Genomic DNA, 18,914 nt, shown 5'->3' with positions numbered 1-18,914 from the left:
CCTATTAATGCATTTTATAGTCTATTGTTGATGCAGAGAGATTTGTCTAGTTCTAAAACATAGTTTTTTGCTTATAGCCTATTTACAAAATAAAATCACCATGCATTTCCATTTTACACTAAGGAACGAATATTATACAATGACTTTACTTCTGTAGCCTATAATAATTCCAATCGTAATTTCAAAAGCAGTTCTGTTAAAATTGAGATATATATATATATATATATATATATATATGAAGAGTTCAGATGCAAAAGTCTCTAAATGCCATCTGAAATTTTCTTATAGAATGATCATTTTTATCAAGCTTGTATATTTAAGTTCAGTAATTTCACTTAAATGACAATTAATAAGTAATCTTCATTGCCATTTAAGTGAAATTATTAAATTTAAATATACAAGCTTGATAAAAATGATCATTCTATAAGAAAATTTCAGATGGCATTTAGAGGCTTTTGCATCTGAACTCTTCATATATATATATATATATATATATATATATATATATATATGACGTTTAAACGACAAACAATAAAATCAGAACCAGTATTTGCGTTCATGGTTCCAGTGGCAGTAATGCATCCACGGCTTTTCAAAATGTCACAAAGCGTTTTGAGATTGTTTTGAATGAAATATTGAAGTTTATAATGAAGTGTTTTGGGCACACCACGACGAGTGGCAAACTCTTTGTTTTGTTTTGCAAGCTCAGCTATAGCCTGTGGGGGGTTTGGAGAAGGCAATAGTTGCTTTATCGTGGGGGTGCAGGACAGAGGTGTTAATGTTCCGTCTTTCATATGGAGAGTGTCGGAGCCAGCCTGATGAGCAGGCAAAGGCAAAGTTATTTTAAGGTTTAATCTCAAAATCTCCAAAAGTCCATAGCCTATGTACAGTAGGCCCTATATCTTATTAAATTATATATTGTAGTTTTATTGATTGTATTTAAAGGTTTTCCACACACAATTTCAATTTAGATGATACAGAGCTATTTAATTCGCGACCCACCTCGTTTTATTGTAGGTGAATTCAGCAAGGCATGTTGTATCTTTGAAGGAACAAAAGCTATTTGTTACAGTTTTTTTCTTTCGTGATTTGTGTGGATGACACACAGCGACATATACAGTATTATCAGCTGTATGGTGTTTTTTACGCTGAAATGCTTAATTTCGAGAAAGACCCGCCGCGCGCAGTGAGGGAGACCAAACTTACAAAAAAAAATATCCAGCGCCAGAGAGGCAAAGAAAAACGCCTGTTCTTAATTTATGTTGCTTTGAACTTTTTTTTCTTTTTGTACCGTTTTAATTTTTTAATTTAGCTGCAATTTCTTTGACAATAAATTTAAAATGTTTCTTATTTTGCATCGCAAAGGGAATAAACTCTATCGAATCGATGCAACCCTGTTTAAATAAATAAACTGTCCCGACACTTTATTCATACCTTGAAATGTGCGATGGGTTTTCAAACTTAATTAATTTTATTTTTATTTTACATTTTCATTGTTTATTTTTTAATTGAAAGCAATACTGTATTGAAAGTATTTTTCTGATTTGTTCGATCTGTTTTGGAAAATGTTTTAAAAGTAAAAAAAAAAAAAAAAAAAATTGTCAAAAAATAAAAAAAAGTGTTTTTACAAGACCTTGTGCTGTTTATTTATTAATTATTATTATTATTATTATTATTATTATTATGCAGATGTTAATTCAGCCATTCTGTTGGAAAAAGATTGTCCCTAATGTAAAATGGAAATGAATGGTAATTTTATTTTAAAAATATAAAATATTTAATAGCCTATAGGCTATAGGAGAAAAAAACAATATGGTGTAGCAATATTTTAGAACTATCAAATCAAATTAATAATAAAAAAGTAGCCCATGTTTGTTCGGGATTTGAAACGTAAGTTATAGCCTACCACTCGGCCACGAATTTGTTTTGTTTTATTTTGTTTGAAATGTATTTTTACATATTTTGCTTTCGTTAATGTTAACCAATTCTGAGCATAATAGGCCTATATTTTTTCCCTAAAAGTTTGTTTTATTCTCTGCTTTGATTGTTTATATATTAACATATTCAATCAGTCTCATTTTTGTTCAAATAATGAATTTAAAAAAAAAAAAAAAAATTATTTTTTATTTTTTTAAATAAACAGATAGGAAGCTTACCTTTTAAAATGACGCAGTTGCTGCTGTTTTGCCCTGTCACTTGCCCGGTATAGCCTATAATTTCGCGAACGACTTTGAAATTCGACTGGTTTATTTTTGCTGCGGCAGTAGTAATAGTATCATAATGATAATCATAACAACATGTAAGCCTAATTCTGAATATAAGAAATAATGCTTAAACCGACTAACATCGGTTAGTAACTGCAAGTCCTGAAAATGTTTTAATTTTACGGTAAATTATTTTAATTTATTTCACTGTTATGTTTCAGTTAATAAATCTACAAACACATTAAAATAACACGAATTAAATGACAAGTAACCTATTGACATAGCCTTTCTAAATTATAGAAAAACTGGGCACACAATGTTAACGTGTGTCTACTTTGTTTAAATTAAATGAATTTGAATTCGTTTAACCACAATATTTATCTTAAATTTATCTGTGACCTCAGCTCAGATTACTGCCGCGGCAGATTACGGCATTAAAGAGAATAAACTGACACTTTTCAAAGTCTGTGATTACAGCGCCACTCAGCGGTAAAAGGCAGCAAATACACATCCCAATTTTGCCGCCGCAGGAACGGCGGCGGTAAAAGTCGCATTCTGGTTGGGCACCATCTGTACGTCACAAATTACTGTCAAATCTGGACTATCATGTCCATATATATTGTGCAACAAGTCGATAATGTAATTATTGTGACAGACCTAATGTACTGTATATATTACCAAAATAACAAAATTGAGTAAGGGCACGAATAGTATGGTGGAGATATGGTGACTTACATGTTGGCAGAATACAGCTGATTGATTAAGAAAGGGATTGTGGACTTAGATGGGTGTTGGATCACCGTGTGTTAGATCACCGTGTGTTAGAGCTGTTCCCTCACAACCTGGACAGCTGAACCTGGACATATGGCTAGGAATTGCGTCGGATTTCCCAGGTTGCTCATACTGTGAACACAGGAATCCAGGAACAGCCACTGCTTTCATATCAGCCACAAAGGGTGCAGGGTCCTGGATCACCTCGTTAAAGAGGATGTCCGTAAGCTCAGTCACATATTCTAAAACACAGGTCGAGAACACAAAGCATATAGTTTGAGTCATTCATATGGTCTCTGTTAACAATCTGAGTAGACAAAACTTCTTTTAAAAAGTTACTGCAATAGAAATTGTGTTTTTACTGCTTGTCACACTGGCAAATGTTCTACACCTTGTCACTCAAGTGGTGCCAAAATCTTGCCAGCAGGGTAAATGCATTAATGCAGAATCATGTATATGTTAGTATGGAGATCGCAAAAGACAACTGAGAATTAACTAACCAGTAGAATATTTGGTCTTCGGCATGGACACCACATGTTCCCCTCTTTTGGCCTTGGGAAATTTAATTTTGAACTGCAGTTCTCCAGCTGCAGTCCTCGCTTGGGTATGGCCAGACTTTTCATTGAAATGCAATGCAGCCAGGTATAGTCTGAAATGAGGATTTGTATGGGATTACTCCAACATAATGACGCCATGGCCACAATGCCCCTCTCTGTACCTGCGTGGCTGCTCTAACAGGGTTTCTGCAGTTAGCTTCAAATTAAATGTAATGCTTTTTAATGCCTTTTTTATTTTTAATGCCATACATGACCCAAGACTAACCACAGATATATATATATATTAGGGCTGTCAAAGTAAGCGCGTAAATAACGCGTTAACGCAAAATCATATTAACGGCACTCTTTTTTTAACGCTCGATTAACGCAGCGCGTATTTTCTGTTTGACCCGTGGCCCAAAACCTAGTTGGAGAAATGGAGATACACAGTGTTGCCAACTTAGCGACATTGCAGACCCATTTAGCGATTTTTTTCCCTTCAACAAAGCGCCCAAACCTTATTTAGTTTAGTTTTCTGAGAATCTACCGGTACCGCCGGTACTGCTCTCCCAGCATGCGCCTCTCTCTCTCTCTCTCTCTCTCTCTCTCTGCGTCTCGCGCTGGAGAGAGGAGCAGCGCTTTAATTCAGTTAAACACAGATATGATGTTGCTTCTCTAATTTTACATGCAAGTATAGCCGAAATCGCAAAACAGATATTGTGTTTATCTTATGTGTATTTGATTTCACCAGACGACGGCTCGATTATCAGGATTTTTGTGCAGATTAACATCTTGGAAGGGAGAGCTGGTTATGTCTTAATGGGTCGCTTTCAGTCACCATTTCATATTCATTCCGTTGTTTGACAACAGAAACAGTAAAATATACCAATGAAAACAGTTTTATTGAGAATTTAGGTTCATCAAAATGGGCACAGAGAGAGACAAACTATAATGTAGCCTAATAATAATAAATGTACATTTAGCATTTTCAGAAGAGCTGGTGCATATATGTATGTATGTATGTATGTATGTGTATGTATATGAAGAGTTCAGATGCAAAAGCCTCTAAGTGTCATCTGAAGTTTTCTTCTAGAATGATCATTTTTATCAAGCTTCACGTTCAATCTGACTCCTCCTTCTTTGCAGAATGTGAAAGAACGTGTTATCTGTTTCAGGAAAATCTGTGATATTGATCTTGATCTCCTTAGTTATACTATGGGTGATTTACCAGTTGCAGCCTCTATTGACCAGTATAATGTTGCTCTTACATCTATTCTGGATGAGTTTGCTCCTCTGAAAAAAACGTGTTGTGTCTTTTAAGAGATCGTCTCCCTGGTACACATCTGAGTTGCGCAAGGCGTTGGCAGGCAGATAGAGCGGAAATATAAAAAATCTGGTCTAACAGTTCATAGATTAATATTTAATCAGCATCAGATTGAGTATCATAATGCTCTCAAAGCTGCAAAAGTGGCATATTATTCTACTATTCTACTATTATTAGTAGCAACATTCTGTTTAGAACAGTCAATAATCTAATCAAACCTCAGAGTGACTTTAACTGTTCCACCATTGAGCAGTGTAATGCATTTCTCAATTATTTTTTAACTAAAATTGAGAATATCCATAACGCTATTGCTTGTGAGGTTGCTCCTGAGGTTGAGTTGCATCCTCCTAATCTCTCTGGTCTTGTTTTTTCAAGTTTCAGTGCTGTTGACTCTAATTTTATTTCTAAACTTGTCTTGTCTATGAACTCTACTACTTGCATACCTGATCCACTCCCTACGACTGTTTTGAAAAAATGTCTGCCTGTCATTTTACCCCACATCACTACCATTGTAAAAGCCTCACTCATTACAGGGAATGTCTCTTCTGCTCTAAAAATGGCTGCAGTTACACCAGTTCTTAAAAAAAGCTGGTAGCGATATCACTGACATGTCTAATTATCGACCCATTTCTAATTTACCCTTCCTGGCAAAAGTGCTTGAGCGTGTGGTTGTTGGGAAACTTCATACTCATCTCCGTACGAATAGCCTAATAGTAGGGCTGGGCAATATATTGCATGACATTGTTAGGCGCATCTCGTCAGTAAAGCCGTTTCCTTGATTAGTAGTAAATCGCCTTCACCTGCTTTCAGATGGAGCGGCATTTACTACAAAGAGCCGTAGTTACATCTGAACTCTTAATATTTAATAAATACTTGTTTAATGGCATCTTTATGTGAATGAAGGTCAGTATCACTGATACTAATACAGCTATTGATGTCTGAATACAATTTTTCAAAACTATAATCAATTTTTAATGCCTGTAGGATTCAAATTTAATGCTTTTAAAGCCATTTAATTGCCTTAATTTTCGCAAAATCCATTTAATGCCTTTTAATGCCCCCCGGAAACTCTGTCTAATCTGTTAACATGGACGCCAAAATGAAAAGCTTCTGCTGCGCACACATGCCGCTCATGTAGACAGTGTGGCTTGGCCGTTGGTAAAGTGCTGTTACTATTAGTGTTGTTTTTGGCGGCCTGTTTTAATTTTAGTTTTAGTCTAGTCTTTGTGTCAGGCTGTCATTTTAGTTTTTATTAGTTTTAGTCACATTCATACTCTTTTTAGTCTAGTCAAGTTTTAGTCGACGAAAACTGATGACATTTTAGTCTAGTTTTAGTCGACGAAAACTGATGACATTTTAGTCTAGTTTTAGTCGACGAAAACTGATGACATTTTAGTCTAGTTTTAGTCGACGAAAACTGATGACATTTTAGTCTAGTTTTAGTCAATGAAAATTGTATTTTAGTCTCTTTTTAGTAATGCGATTCTATTTAACCCAGTTAGTAGAATTTCAAACAAGGCTATCTTATTATAGGCTATTTAGTAGGCCTATATTTAGGGCTGTGACGGTGGCAAGTTTTTTTTTTTACCACCGCGGTAATGGACCAACTACCGGCGGTGGTTGGGGGGTTATAAAAAAAAAAAAAACTCGTTTTATATTTCCACACAAAGACCAAGACCAAGATACACTCTGCGCAAGATACACCACACCAAGCGCAAGATACACCACACCAAGATACACTCTGCGCTTTGAGAGGGATGTGGGACACGAGCAGGAAAACACGAAGATATCGATCTCTTTATGATATCTTCGTGTTTTCTACTTGATGTAAGTTGGTTTGAAGAGCGAATTTTATCCTCCACAAGGGCGAGATATTTAGGCTGTGTTTGAGATTGCGCTGCCAGAGAAAGTGAAACTAAAAAAAAAAAATCACCCACACGTGTCAAACGCGCTTTACAACTAAACTCGCGCCCAATGTCTATAATATAACAAGCACAAACTGTGTTAAAAAGAATTTGACATGCAAGTACAAATGTAGGCTATCTGTCCTACAGCGTTTTTCTACTTTACCACAGTAAAGAATACGAATATAATAGGCCTAATTAAAAGCGAACCAAGAAACGTTTATACCTTTAGAAAATGGGTGAGACGTGACGTGAGTGAAGATTTGGGAAAAGAAACAAGAGATTCCATGCAGGGATGAGTCACGATTTTTGGATATTCCATTAGTTTATTTAATTATAAAATATCGAATAGGTTACAGTGCGATTATTCTCTAAAAGAAAATCTCCATGTTCTGGCGCTGATGCGGTGACGTGTTCATGTAACAAGAGACGCTGCCAATAACGCACATAACAGCTGTCACAAAGAACCAGCAAAAGTAATGAATATGAATGTGTCAAATAGATCAATGAGACATTTTAATAGAATAACTAATGGAGTAGGCCCTAATATATGGTTAAATTCGCTGATAATCGGGTGACCAGATCGCAATCCAGAATTTAAAGACGACAAAGCTATGGGTTCACGCACAACTCTCTCATTCGTCGTGACGTTACATTTCGTATCGTCTCGTTTTGGTCAACGAAAATGAAGAGACATTTTAGCATAGTTTAAATTTTTTAAACCACATTTAGTCTCGTTTTTATTCGTCAACAATATTGCATTATACATGAATTTTAGTCATCGTCACATGACCATGCATTTACGTCTAGTCTCGTCTCGTTTTCGTCAGGTGATAACGGTTCGTTGACGACAATATTTCGTCATAATTTTCGTTGACGAAAGCAACACTAGTTACTATACAATATTGACAACATGATTACTATACAATTTACCTGCAAAGCATCCCCAAGTATGAGAAGGCCACGTTTTTTGGTGCGAACCGCAGAATCACACTGTGGAACCCCTCCAAGGCAGATGTTTGGTGGAGAGGGCTCAGCTTTTTCACATCACCAAGAACACGCTTGTTCATCAGGACCTTCTCCAGCTTGTAGATGGCCTTTGTTGCTAGAGGAGGACAGAGAATAACAATACATAAAATGAGTGCAGAGCAGCTGAGAGTATACTACAGGATCAGCATAACTGCTATTGCAGGGCTCTAGAGTGCGACCAATTTGGTCGCATATGCGACCAAATTTTGTAAGTGTGCGACTAACATTTTTCCTAAGTCGCACCGGTGCACCTAACGTCCTCGCATCCGCTGCCTCTCCACGGACGTTTGTTGGCGTTTGTTCTCCTTTGACGGAACTCACACTCTTCTCTCACGCGGTGCCACAGCTCGCACGACAGCCCTGCTTAATAATGAGTGACGACGGAGGACAGAATTAAACATTCAAACGTAGCCTGGTTACACTTAAGGTCTGTTATATTAGTCTGATTTTATTTAAAATTTCGGCTTCCAAAGATTATAAAAAAATATATATTGAGGTAAACCCATTAAAAACTATCTAACTACGCGCAACTTCTTCCCTTCGCAGCATTAGGCGGTCATTTCTCCCTAAAACTCAGAATCAGAATCAGCACGATCAGTGATTGTTGTAAATGCAGTCTAGCTACCCAGCTAGAAATGTTACGTTCCCAGGACGTTCTCAGAACGTCCCCACTGGTGTCAAGGACGTCGCCTAGTAACGTTCCGGGAACGTTCTGAGACGGTCATGATGTGGAGTTCTTTAAAGGGTCGGAGGACGTTATTTTGCGGACCTTCACGGAACATTCGGGACGTTCTCGGGACGTTTAGGGGACCATGTTTTATTTGGAAATGTAATGTTTCCAGGACGTTCTCAGAACGTCCCCACTGGTGTCAAAGACGTCGCCTAGTAACGTTCCGGGAACGTTCGGAGACGGTCATGATGTGGAGTTCTTTAAAGGGTCGGGGGACGTTATTTTGCGGACCTCCACGGAACATTCGTGACGTTATCGGAACGTTTAGGGGACCATGTTTTATTTGGAAATGTGATGTTCCCAGAACGTTCTCAGAACGTCCCCACTGGTGTCAAAGACCTGTAGGGACCTATAGGGAACCAAACTAGAATACACTTGTTCTTGCAGAACCTTAATCAGGAATAAGCATGCACGTTTAACACATTCAAAGATAAAACACAAAGCAGGGATCCGTCATTTATTTATTTATTTTGTGTGAACAAAAACAGATAAATTATATATTATATATAATTATATATATATATTTATTATTTAAATAATATATATATTTATAATTATAAATTAATATTAATGTGGTCATGCATAGGAAGCATATACACGGGTTTCTTGTATACAAACAATACCGGATGCGCGCGCATCCAGGAGGCAAAAAAACGCTATGTTATGCCGAGTTCTGTAATAAAAGAATAAAAGAACATTGTAATCAACGTAGATTTCGCATTGTTTGTAATTTTTTGTTGACTCAATAATAAACTGCAATTTCAGAGTTGGATCTGTTTGTTTGTGTTTCATATTAATATAACATTATGTAAAATGTCCAACTGTTTACGAATCAAAATCCGGACATACTGTGATGCATGTATGAATTATCATGTTAGACTAAGTTAGTAATGTAATAGTCAATGTTAGCAGTGCAGCATCTAGAGCCCGAATTTGCTTTTATATAAGTTAACCTTGTTTACGTTACTTTACGACCTGCAACATTTCATGACTGCACACATATAACGTTACTTACTGTAAATCAAAGATTTGACGATGGATTATGTGCTGTCATGAGCACATACTAGAGTTTAACTGCTCAGCCAGTTATGAACTGTGAAAAAAATACGTTTATTTTTTCAAACAGCTATTTAGATCGCAAATTTGACATTTAGTATACCAAGTGTGTAGTATACTACAAGAAAACATTCAAATAAATGCTGTTCTTTTGAATTTTCTATTCATCAAAGAATCCTAAATAAAATATGTCACAAAAATAAGAAGCTGCATAACTGTTTTCAACATTGATAATTATCAGAAATGTTTCTTGAGCATCAAATCATCATATTAGAATGATTTCTGAAGGATCATGTGACACTGAAGACTGGAGTAATGATGCTGAAAATTCAGCTTTGATAAATTACACTTTTTCTTTTTGAATGCATTTTAAAATGTATGTTCCAATAATATTTCATAATATTCCTGCTTTACAGTATTTTTGAGCACAAGAGACTGCTTTCAAAAACAAAAAAATCTTACCAACCCCAAACTTTTGAACAGTAGGCTATACATGGATTTCGAATAAGATATTTATATATATCAGGCCCTACAATTGCTGGACACTTGTCATCCACAATCCAAAGATCGTCATGTATTGCGTAGGGATCCGGCAAGATCTCACCATTGCTGAGAGTAAGTTTTTTTAATATAATCGCCACGTTATATGTGTGTGTGCAGTCATGAAATGTTGCAGGTCGTAAAGTAACGTAAACAAGGTTAAATTATATAAAAGCAAATTCGGGCTCTATAGATGCTGCACTGCTAACATTGGCTGTTACATTACTAACTTAGTCTAACATGATAATTAGCATTTTGACTTAGCGACAACACCACCACTATGCTACTAGACTACCCTAAACCCTTTACTCTGGTACGAAGACCGCGGGTCTTTTCTGCCTCCTGGTTGCGTGCGCAAGCAGTGATGACGTCGCCGAGAAATCCATGTATAGGCCAGTAGGTTACAGTCCAGCTTTCGTTTGGTTCTGTCTTGACCATCACCCCAAAATGGACTCAGGAGCTGAAATTAGAAGAATACACACCACAAAGGGATATAACTCCAGACACTGAATTCAATCTTAAATGCATAAATAATAGTGGTAATAAATCGCACATATTCTGTGTATAGTGAGCAGTGGTGCTGAGCACATTCATACAAGAAGTGACGACACCCAACATCACTTAGAGCACCTTTAAAAGTATAACATTTAAAGCCCCTTAAATTAACGAAATGACTTGAAAAAAAGATTTGTTCATTTTGATGAACGAGAACAAACAAGAGAGTCAGTAAAATTATCCGGACTTCCCATCACTAAGACTAAGCTGCACAGGTTGTTGCTGGGATCCTCTTCCACTCCTCCATAATGACATCACAGATTTGCTGGCTGTTAGACACATGGCGCTTCTCCACCTTCTGCATCTGGAAGCCCCACAGTTGCTCATTAGGGTTCAGATCTGGAGACATACTGGCCACTCCATCACCTACACCTTTATCAAGGCAGTTGTCATCTTGGCGGTGTGTTTGGTGTCGTTATCATGCCGTTAATACCAATACTGTATGTTTGACATTAGTTGAAAGTTTTACTTACAAGTCATAGGGTTCACAGCGCCATAGAAATCTGCTCCAACTCTGCTACTGTGCAGGCCATCAGCATGGAAGGATCTAGGAACACAACAAACCGCTTGCCAGGTTTATTTAAAGGCAAGGAAAATAGAAAGAATAAATTAGCATAACAGAATTTATGTTTTTAGGTTTACTTATTCATATTGCTCCAACAGTGTCACTTACATTTGGATGTCAAAACCTTCTCAAAATAAATTAAACAAATAAAATAAATAAGAAAACAGATGCATGGTGATATAACGTTAGGTGGAAAACATTGTGAGAAAATGGATTTAAAGTTATTTAATGGGCTTCCTCGGTTTACCTGTGTCTTTCTCTGGCAGCAGCTTTCTTCAGCAATGTTGCAATAGTAGAGCTTCCCCTCTGTTGTTATTTTGTTGCTGCTGAAATCACAGATCATTTGTTTATCAATATTTGTTTACCATTGAGCTAGTTTCAGCCAATTTTAGCGCTCCATGTAAGTGACGTCACCGATTAACAGCACATATAAACATATGTTCTGTTAAATAATACATACGTTTATGTTAAATAAATTAGCTCACTTCCAAGCAAAACCCTTAACAAAACTATTAAAAACATCTAATCTACATATAAGATGTGATTAAAACCCCAAACTTTCATAAACAAAAGCTCAAGCTAGTTAGCCTACGTTACCTTTTCTGAAAACGGTTGAGATGCTAACGGATTTTTTTTCCAAGACAATAAAGCATTTCTATAAGTAAAAATTCAACAGAAGCGTGTCAATTACAAATAAGATAAATGTCAAGCAAACTTGTGTGTATTATTCGTGTGATTTAAGAAACTAAACTCACCTGAAAGTAATAAAAACACCACGAGAGAGGGTTTAGCTGCTCGTCAGTTGCAGCGGTGGCCCGCCGTTTCCATGGCGACTCTGTGCCGCTCCAGTGTTTGAAAAAGCGTCTCGGACGTTCACGAGCACGCGCATTAAAACACATCAAAGTCACGCAGCATTTACAAACATAAACATCTAGAATTAGAACATTACATAAATACAATTCGTATAAAAAAAAAATAAAAAAAAATAAATATTATTATTTAAAAAAAATGTAAGAGTAATTATAACAACATTAAATTGATTTTGCACTAAATCCTAATTGTAATCGTATTGCCCATATAAAGGAGTTGTTTTTAATTTTCTATACTGATACTGCCTCGTTCAAACTCCTTTTTTGGTTCTGTTAACGTCCCGAATGTCCTCTTTGTAACGTTGTTGTGTGACCATATAATAACCAATATCGAACGTCCCCCTAAAGCAATAAAGGGAACGTTATTATATGACCAACAGAGGACCATACGAGAACGTTCTGTTAACGTCCCGAATGTCCTCTTTGTAACGTTGTTGTGTGACCATATAATAACCAATATCGAACGTCCCTCTAAAGTAATAACGGGAACGTTATTATATGACCAACTGAGAACCGTATGGGAACGTTCTGTTAACGTCCGGAATATACTCTTTATAACGTTGTTGTGTGACCATATAATAACCAATATGGAACGTTCCCCTAAAGTCACATTGGGAACGTTATTATATGACCAACAGAGGACCATGCGAGAACGTTCTGTTAACGTCCCGAATGTCCTCTTTGTAACGTTTGTTATGTGACCATAAAATACCCCAAATAGAACGCCCCCCTAAAGTCATATAAGGAACCTTGAACTGCAGCACTTTCATAACCAAAAGAGGACGTTCTATGAACGTCCCTAATGTTCTGTAAAGGTTCGGAACTTTCGTTACCTTTAGACAACTTTTAGGGAACGTTCCACAAGGTCGCGAGAACGTCCCCTCCTACGTGGGTACTGTTGCTAAATTGCGGGACGCGTTTAATAACTGAAAGAGATATTAAAAACACAAAAATCTGCGCAAGAGATGCTGTTCGCATGGCGGCGCGCGCTCCGAAACAGACCGAGACCGGCCGAGACAAGCAAATTATACTTTCGGTTTCATGTCCAGATTGTGCGCGTCTAAACGATCAATTGTACACAAAAGCGTGTCAATTACCGGCTTTGAGATTCACTAAAACAGTTTATGTCTTAAATGGACGTAGTTATGGAAATAGTTGGGAGAAAATGGTGCATCAGTAGTAGCCTATTAGATCTGCATTCTGCACCCGGTCTTAAAGGGGCCGCAGTCTAATAAACATGCTGACGATTGCGCCATTACTGTAAATCAAACAACAAGAGAAAAATCACTCACAGCTCTTGAAAGAATAACTTCAGCTTTAATAAGCATTAATCTATTTATGATAAATTTTACAGTGTTATTTTACATTTTATTACTTTATTAGATTTCTTTTTAGACCATGCCTGAACAGTAATGTTGATAGGCCTTCCTGAAATTAAAGCACTGTGTAGGCCTATATAAAGTGTATCTTTGTTTAATTGTTTATCTTTTGTTTATCTATTGTTTATCTTTGTTTGTTATATATAAAACAAAAAGAACCATAAGAATACAGTTAAAGTACTGTATCGATAAGCAGTATCGGTAAGAGTAGGAATACCGTTAATAATTGTGCTTCAAAAAATAAATAAAAGTTTTTACCTACACCTTCTTGTTTAAATTCATTTACATAATATATATGAATGTGTATAGAGCGTAATAAAAAGGTGACCTTAAAATTGTGGCGTTAAAGGTGATACAGCCGAGGAAAAATTTGGGTGCACCCAAATTTTGTGCTGGTGCACCTAAATAAAAAAGTTAGGCGCACCAGTGCAACCAAGGCAAAAAGTTAGTCTGGAGCCCTGTATTGAATAGTGGCGTACCGGGCTTCAGCCACTTGTTTTTGTCAGTGGAAGGAGGGTGGAGGCACTTGGGGAAGAGTGGATTTTCATGGACATGCACATTCTGGATGTGGTTAAGAAGAGAGGTCCATTTTGCCACTGTTTCCTCTCCATTTGAAGAACCGGATGCTGACCAGTAGAGGTGATTTTTGATGCTCTTTCGCCATATTTTGACCTTGTTGCAGTCTTTCTCCTTGGACATGGCATTCATCTTCTTGGTGAGTGCTGAGAACAGTTTAAAAATATGTAATACATTTATTCTACACTGGGTGTTAATGGTTCACAGGATTAGCTGCACGAATAATAATCAATAAACTACATTTTCAGAATTATCCTACCTTTACATAAATGCCATACATCACAAAAGTGGTCAATGTCTGGTTTCTGTTCCCGGACAAACTTTTGAACCTGGGTGTGTCGGTCTGTCACCAGGGAAGCTACTTTGACACCAGATTTTTCGAGAAATTCCAGACTCCGGATGAGCCCTTCCTTTTCCAAACGTACACTGCTTCCCACTTCATTGCTCTGTGTATCATAAACAGACATAACATTTCTTTAAATACACATACAGACTTCTAAAGTCTGAACTTTAATTAATTTCTCAAAATGCCCCAAGAGTTTCCCAGGCAAATACTTGGTTTTTATAATCTATTTACCTGTACAAGCTGGATATCAACAATTTTGTTTGTGCTGAGATCCATCATGGAGTATGAGCCATACTTTGTGCAATGGCCTGGACTGTCAACTCTCATATCACCACCAAGAGATACAGTTTCGCTCTGTTTTAGTCCCTCAAGCAGGTCGCTCTGGTGTGATCGCCATTTATGCAGCACAGAAGGCAGAATGTAGTTGCGCACATGATTCCGATGTGTCATTCTGCTGATGGTTCTCACATGCATTGCATTGAGCACCTGCAAAGTAAAATTCGTCAGTTTGGTTTAGGGCTGCACAATTAATTGAATTTCTAATCGCGATTACGATTATGGACGCCACGATTAGGTAATCGTTCAAAGCCGCGATAAAAAAAAAAAAAAAAAAAAATCCACTATGCGTGCATTTAGAGCATGTTATAAGAGGCAAATCACAACTACTTAAGAAAACCCAGCACAATAGGAACTACCAGACAGCGGCGTATGTGTACGCTGAAATAAAAAGTCTTTCACCTCAGAAAAACGGACGTTCCTGTTATGTCAGCCGTTATAGGCTACTGTGTTCGTAGCGCACATTCTTCAATTGCATGCGCAAATGCGGCGGCGCGCGCTGTGTATAAAGTGCAAAGGAAACTACGAGCATGCAACGTTGTTACGTTGTAAATTATAAGTCACGAAATAAAAGTAAAATACCAATAAATCACGTTACTGGTATGTCGTGTGTTAGCTGAGAAGGATTTGCATGCAGGTATGATTTTCATTCTATTCACCAGGAGCAGTTTCCATTGTTTCATTAACAGTTCTTGTTAATATTGTGTATTCGCCATGGTAACTGTCCTTTCAATATTAACCCCAAAATGCCACTATATTTTCACTTTGTGTTGTTTTTTTATATTTTTAAATGACTGTGGTGGCTCATACCAACATTGTATTATCAAAAGCTAGTTTGGGACTGCTATTTAATAGCTTTAGCATCTATACCTAATTTTTATTTCTTAGTAGTCATATTCTTACAATTTATCTGTATTTTAAGTAAAGGGGGACAGTGTGTGTGTTCACAATTTTTAAGTAAACATGTATAATCATATGTCTATATATATATTGTGAATTTGTGATAATCGTAATTAATAATCGCAATTACAATTTCAAGGGAATAATCGGCAATTATGATTTTTGTCATGTGCTGGGGACAAAGACGCATTTGGCAGTGCATTTTCGGAAGTGCTGGGTACAATGACACATTAATTTTTCTCTCTCTTTCGCGCAGGTCATGTTTTGAAAGACGATGTCCTGTAGCTTACTAATGTAAATAAATAAAAATGTACACAAAAATGTGGTGATGTCCGACTCATTTTATAAAGAAGAAAGCCTTAAGTTTTCAAAAAGCATTAGACATATGACCCACTATTCTGCTTCATAAGTACCATGTTGACAATATGACATGACAAGGTTTAATGTACCTAAACAATGATTACACCAAATTTCTCTCTCATATTGCTCCTCATAACCACTGAAAACGGTAAAAAAAATCAAACCAAAAGTCAAATTATTATGGACGTAATCTGACATTAAGCGTTTCTGCTTCATTAGAGCCTATTGTAAGGAAAAAGCTTAACGTGGTTTAATGTACCTAAACAACGATCAATGATCCCAATATCTCTCTCATATTGCTCCTCAAAACCACTGAAAATTGTCAAAAAATCTAACCCAAAGTCCAATTATTATGGACGTTATCTGACATTAAAGGATTAGTTCACCCCAAAATTAAAATGTCTTAATAATTTACTCACCCCAATGCCAGCCAAGATATCCATGTCTTTCTTTCCTCAGTGGGAGGGAAATTATGTTTTTTGAGGAAAACATTTCTGGATTTTTCGTCTAACAATGGACTTCATTGGTTACCATCGTTTTTAAGTCCAAATCAATGCAGTTTCAAAAGTCTTTTAAGTGTTTAAACGGGCTGTACGCGATCACAGCTGGTTGTTATCTAGCGAAACGATAGGTCATTTAAAAAAAAATATATATATTTTTAGGGCTGGGTATCGTTTAAAAAATTTCGATACCAATACCGATACCGATACCTTGATTTCGATACCGGTTCCTGATCGATACTTTTTTCGATACCAATTTTATGAAATCCATTTTAACAAGATTACATAACACATTACCTCAGAAAAACTTTGTGCTTTTTTTGTTCCTTTGTGCACTGACTAAGGAGCATGAGTCAAACTGAAAAAATAAAACCAAAGGAACAAAATATTCCTTATACATATACATAAGGTACAAAATATTTTTTTTTATAAAGAGCTCATGCTCACCAAAGCTGAATTTATTTAATCAAAAATACAGTAAAACTTGTAATATTGTGGAATAGTATTACAATTTAAAATCTTATTTGAATATATTTCAAAATGTAATTTATTCCTGTGTTGTCAAAGCTGAAATATGAAAACAGTTTTTGGAAGGTCATTTTTGATAACTTTAATGCATGCTTACTGAAAAAAAATTCTGACCAACACGTTTTTGAACGGCAGTGTACATTCAGTAGGTCATTATTGCAATATAAACACAGTCAGAGTGATCAACAAGGTATCTCTTCATTTACCAGTCGAAGACGCAGCAACTTTCTGCTCTTATGTTTACTCCGTGCACTGTCAAGGGCTTCATCATATCTGTCGCGGTACCGTCTTTGCAGCCATTATTTTACCACAAATACTGCATCGCACGCTGTTGGCATCAAGCCTGGAGAAATGTAGCCACACTTTTGATCGACTTTTCCACATCTTTAGGGTATTGTGAGTGTGTGTGCTTGCGTGTCATTGAGTATGTGCGCGAGTTTGTGTGTGTGTGCTCGCGTCCATAGGCTCGCGTCTCATGAGAATATGCGTGGACAGTTTGTGTGCGCGCGCGTCTCATAAGAGTATGTGCGGAGAGTTCCGCGCGTCTCGTGTGTGTAGAGTTTGCGTGTATGTGCGTGAGCGAATTTAGGCGTGTCGTTGTGTATTTCATATGTATTGGTTTGAGCACTGACGTTGAAGAGTTAACCCCTTAGGTATCGAAATCTGGTACCGAAAAACAAGTCATTTTTCGATACTCGATAGTATCGAGGCAATTCGGTCGGTACCTAAAATGTATCGAACTCGGTTACCCAGCCCTATATATTTTATAGACTTTTTACCTTCAATAGTTCGGATTGAGCTGATCAATAATAATAAATTATTAGGAAATTTTCATTTTGGGGTGAACTAATCCTTTAAGCGTTTCTGCTTCACATTTTCAGCAGGACAGTGGAGCGGCTGTGGGTTGACTCCCCACGGTTCTCATGGGCTTTATAAGTCCTAGCGTGAAAAAGCTTTACGTGGTTTAATGTACCTAAACAACGATCACCAAATTTCTCTCTCATAACCACTGAAAACTGTCAAAAAAATCTAACCCAAAGTCCAATTATTATTATTAAAAAAGTGGTGGGTACAAAATGACTCATGACGAAATCTGAAGTCCCCACCAAAATCGACGCCTATGACTACATCCCACTGTAGCACTATGTGATGCACTGGCCTTATAAACTTTTTAAAAATAAATGTCATTATTTTTACAAACCTTGTTAGTCTGGATGAAAGAAGAGCCAGTAAAGTAGACAGCGGCTGATAGGTGCAGATTCCCTGCTGGAGAGCTGCCCAGAAGTGGTTGACTCTTCCACTCTCTTGTGTATGAACAACTCTGGTGGAGGCACTTCTGGGTCACAGAAAGGAATGTTCCTTTTACAAATTTGATCACCTTGCAGACTCTTGAGCAGTTGGGGCAGATTTAAAAAAGCTCAAGCAGGCACTCCTCAAATATCAAGTATTTCACCATGTCCTGTGGTGGCTTGGTCGGTGCTCTATCCACAAAAAAAAAAAAGACTTGTTACAAAGTGTTTTATTTTTAATTTCTCACCTTCATAGTAAAATAACACAACAATCACATCAGCATCAATTAAAATAATGTTGAGGAAGAGATTGTTAATATAACATAATAGGAACAAAGATCTATAAGGAATAAAGTTAACTTACTGTTCACTATTGGTGTCATCAGGATCTACCATGTTGAGACTGATTACAGACTCCTGAAAAGAAGGAAACTCCAAGAGAGAACGCTTTGGTGGTCTATCAGGTGATCCTGCTTTCCGCTTAAGTGCAGTTGAAGAGCAGAGCGGAAGAAGCTTGGATGTGGTGTTGCCCAGAGCAACACTCTTCGTGGCTACCGTAGCTTGAGAATCTGGAAAATATATACACAAATAAGGATAGTAATAGGAATTCTTTAGGT

The 18,914-nt window shown here is 36.9% G+C and overlaps 1 protein-coding gene across 2 annotated transcripts in view; it reads right to left on the bottom strand.

Moving 5' to 3' along the window:
* The window catches only part of LOC309501113 (uncharacterized protein), a 49,254-nt gene that overhangs the window by 19,836 nt on the left and 10,504 nt on the right, over positions 1–18,914 (bottom strand). Inside the window, exons 4-11 of one of the 2 annotated variants that reach the window (XM_082173128.1) lie at positions 18,662–18,866; positions 18,210–18,489; positions 14,616–14,870; positions 14,298–14,484; positions 13,942–14,184; positions 7,673–7,844; positions 3,476–3,624; positions 2,940–3,217 (exon numbers count right to left, since the gene is read on the bottom strand). The exons of the other annotated variant lie outside the window; for it this stretch is intronic. Of the exons in view, the coding sequence (XP_082029254.1) occupies positions 2,985–3,217; positions 3,476–3,624; positions 7,673–7,844; positions 13,942–14,184; positions 14,298–14,484; positions 14,616–14,858 (1,227 nt within the window). The 5' untranslated portion in view covers positions 14,859–14,870; positions 18,210–18,489; positions 18,662–18,866 and the 3' untranslated portion in view covers positions 2,940–2,984. The remainder of the gene's footprint in view (positions 1–2,939; positions 3,218–3,475; positions 3,625–7,672; positions 7,845–13,941; positions 14,185–14,297; positions 14,485–14,615; positions 14,871–18,209; positions 18,490–18,661; positions 18,867–18,914) is intronic. 2 annotated transcript variants of the gene reach the window in all.

Source organism: Leuciscus leuciscus (assembly GCF_965113295.1).
Source record: "Leuciscus leuciscus genome assembly, chromosome: 1".
Taxonomy (NCBI): domain Eukaryota; kingdom Metazoa; phylum Chordata; class Actinopteri; order Cypriniformes; family Leuciscidae; genus Leuciscus; species Leuciscus leuciscus.
The sequence above is the reverse complement of the archived record's forward strand: the minus strand, read 5'-3'. Positions and strand labels throughout refer to the sequence as shown.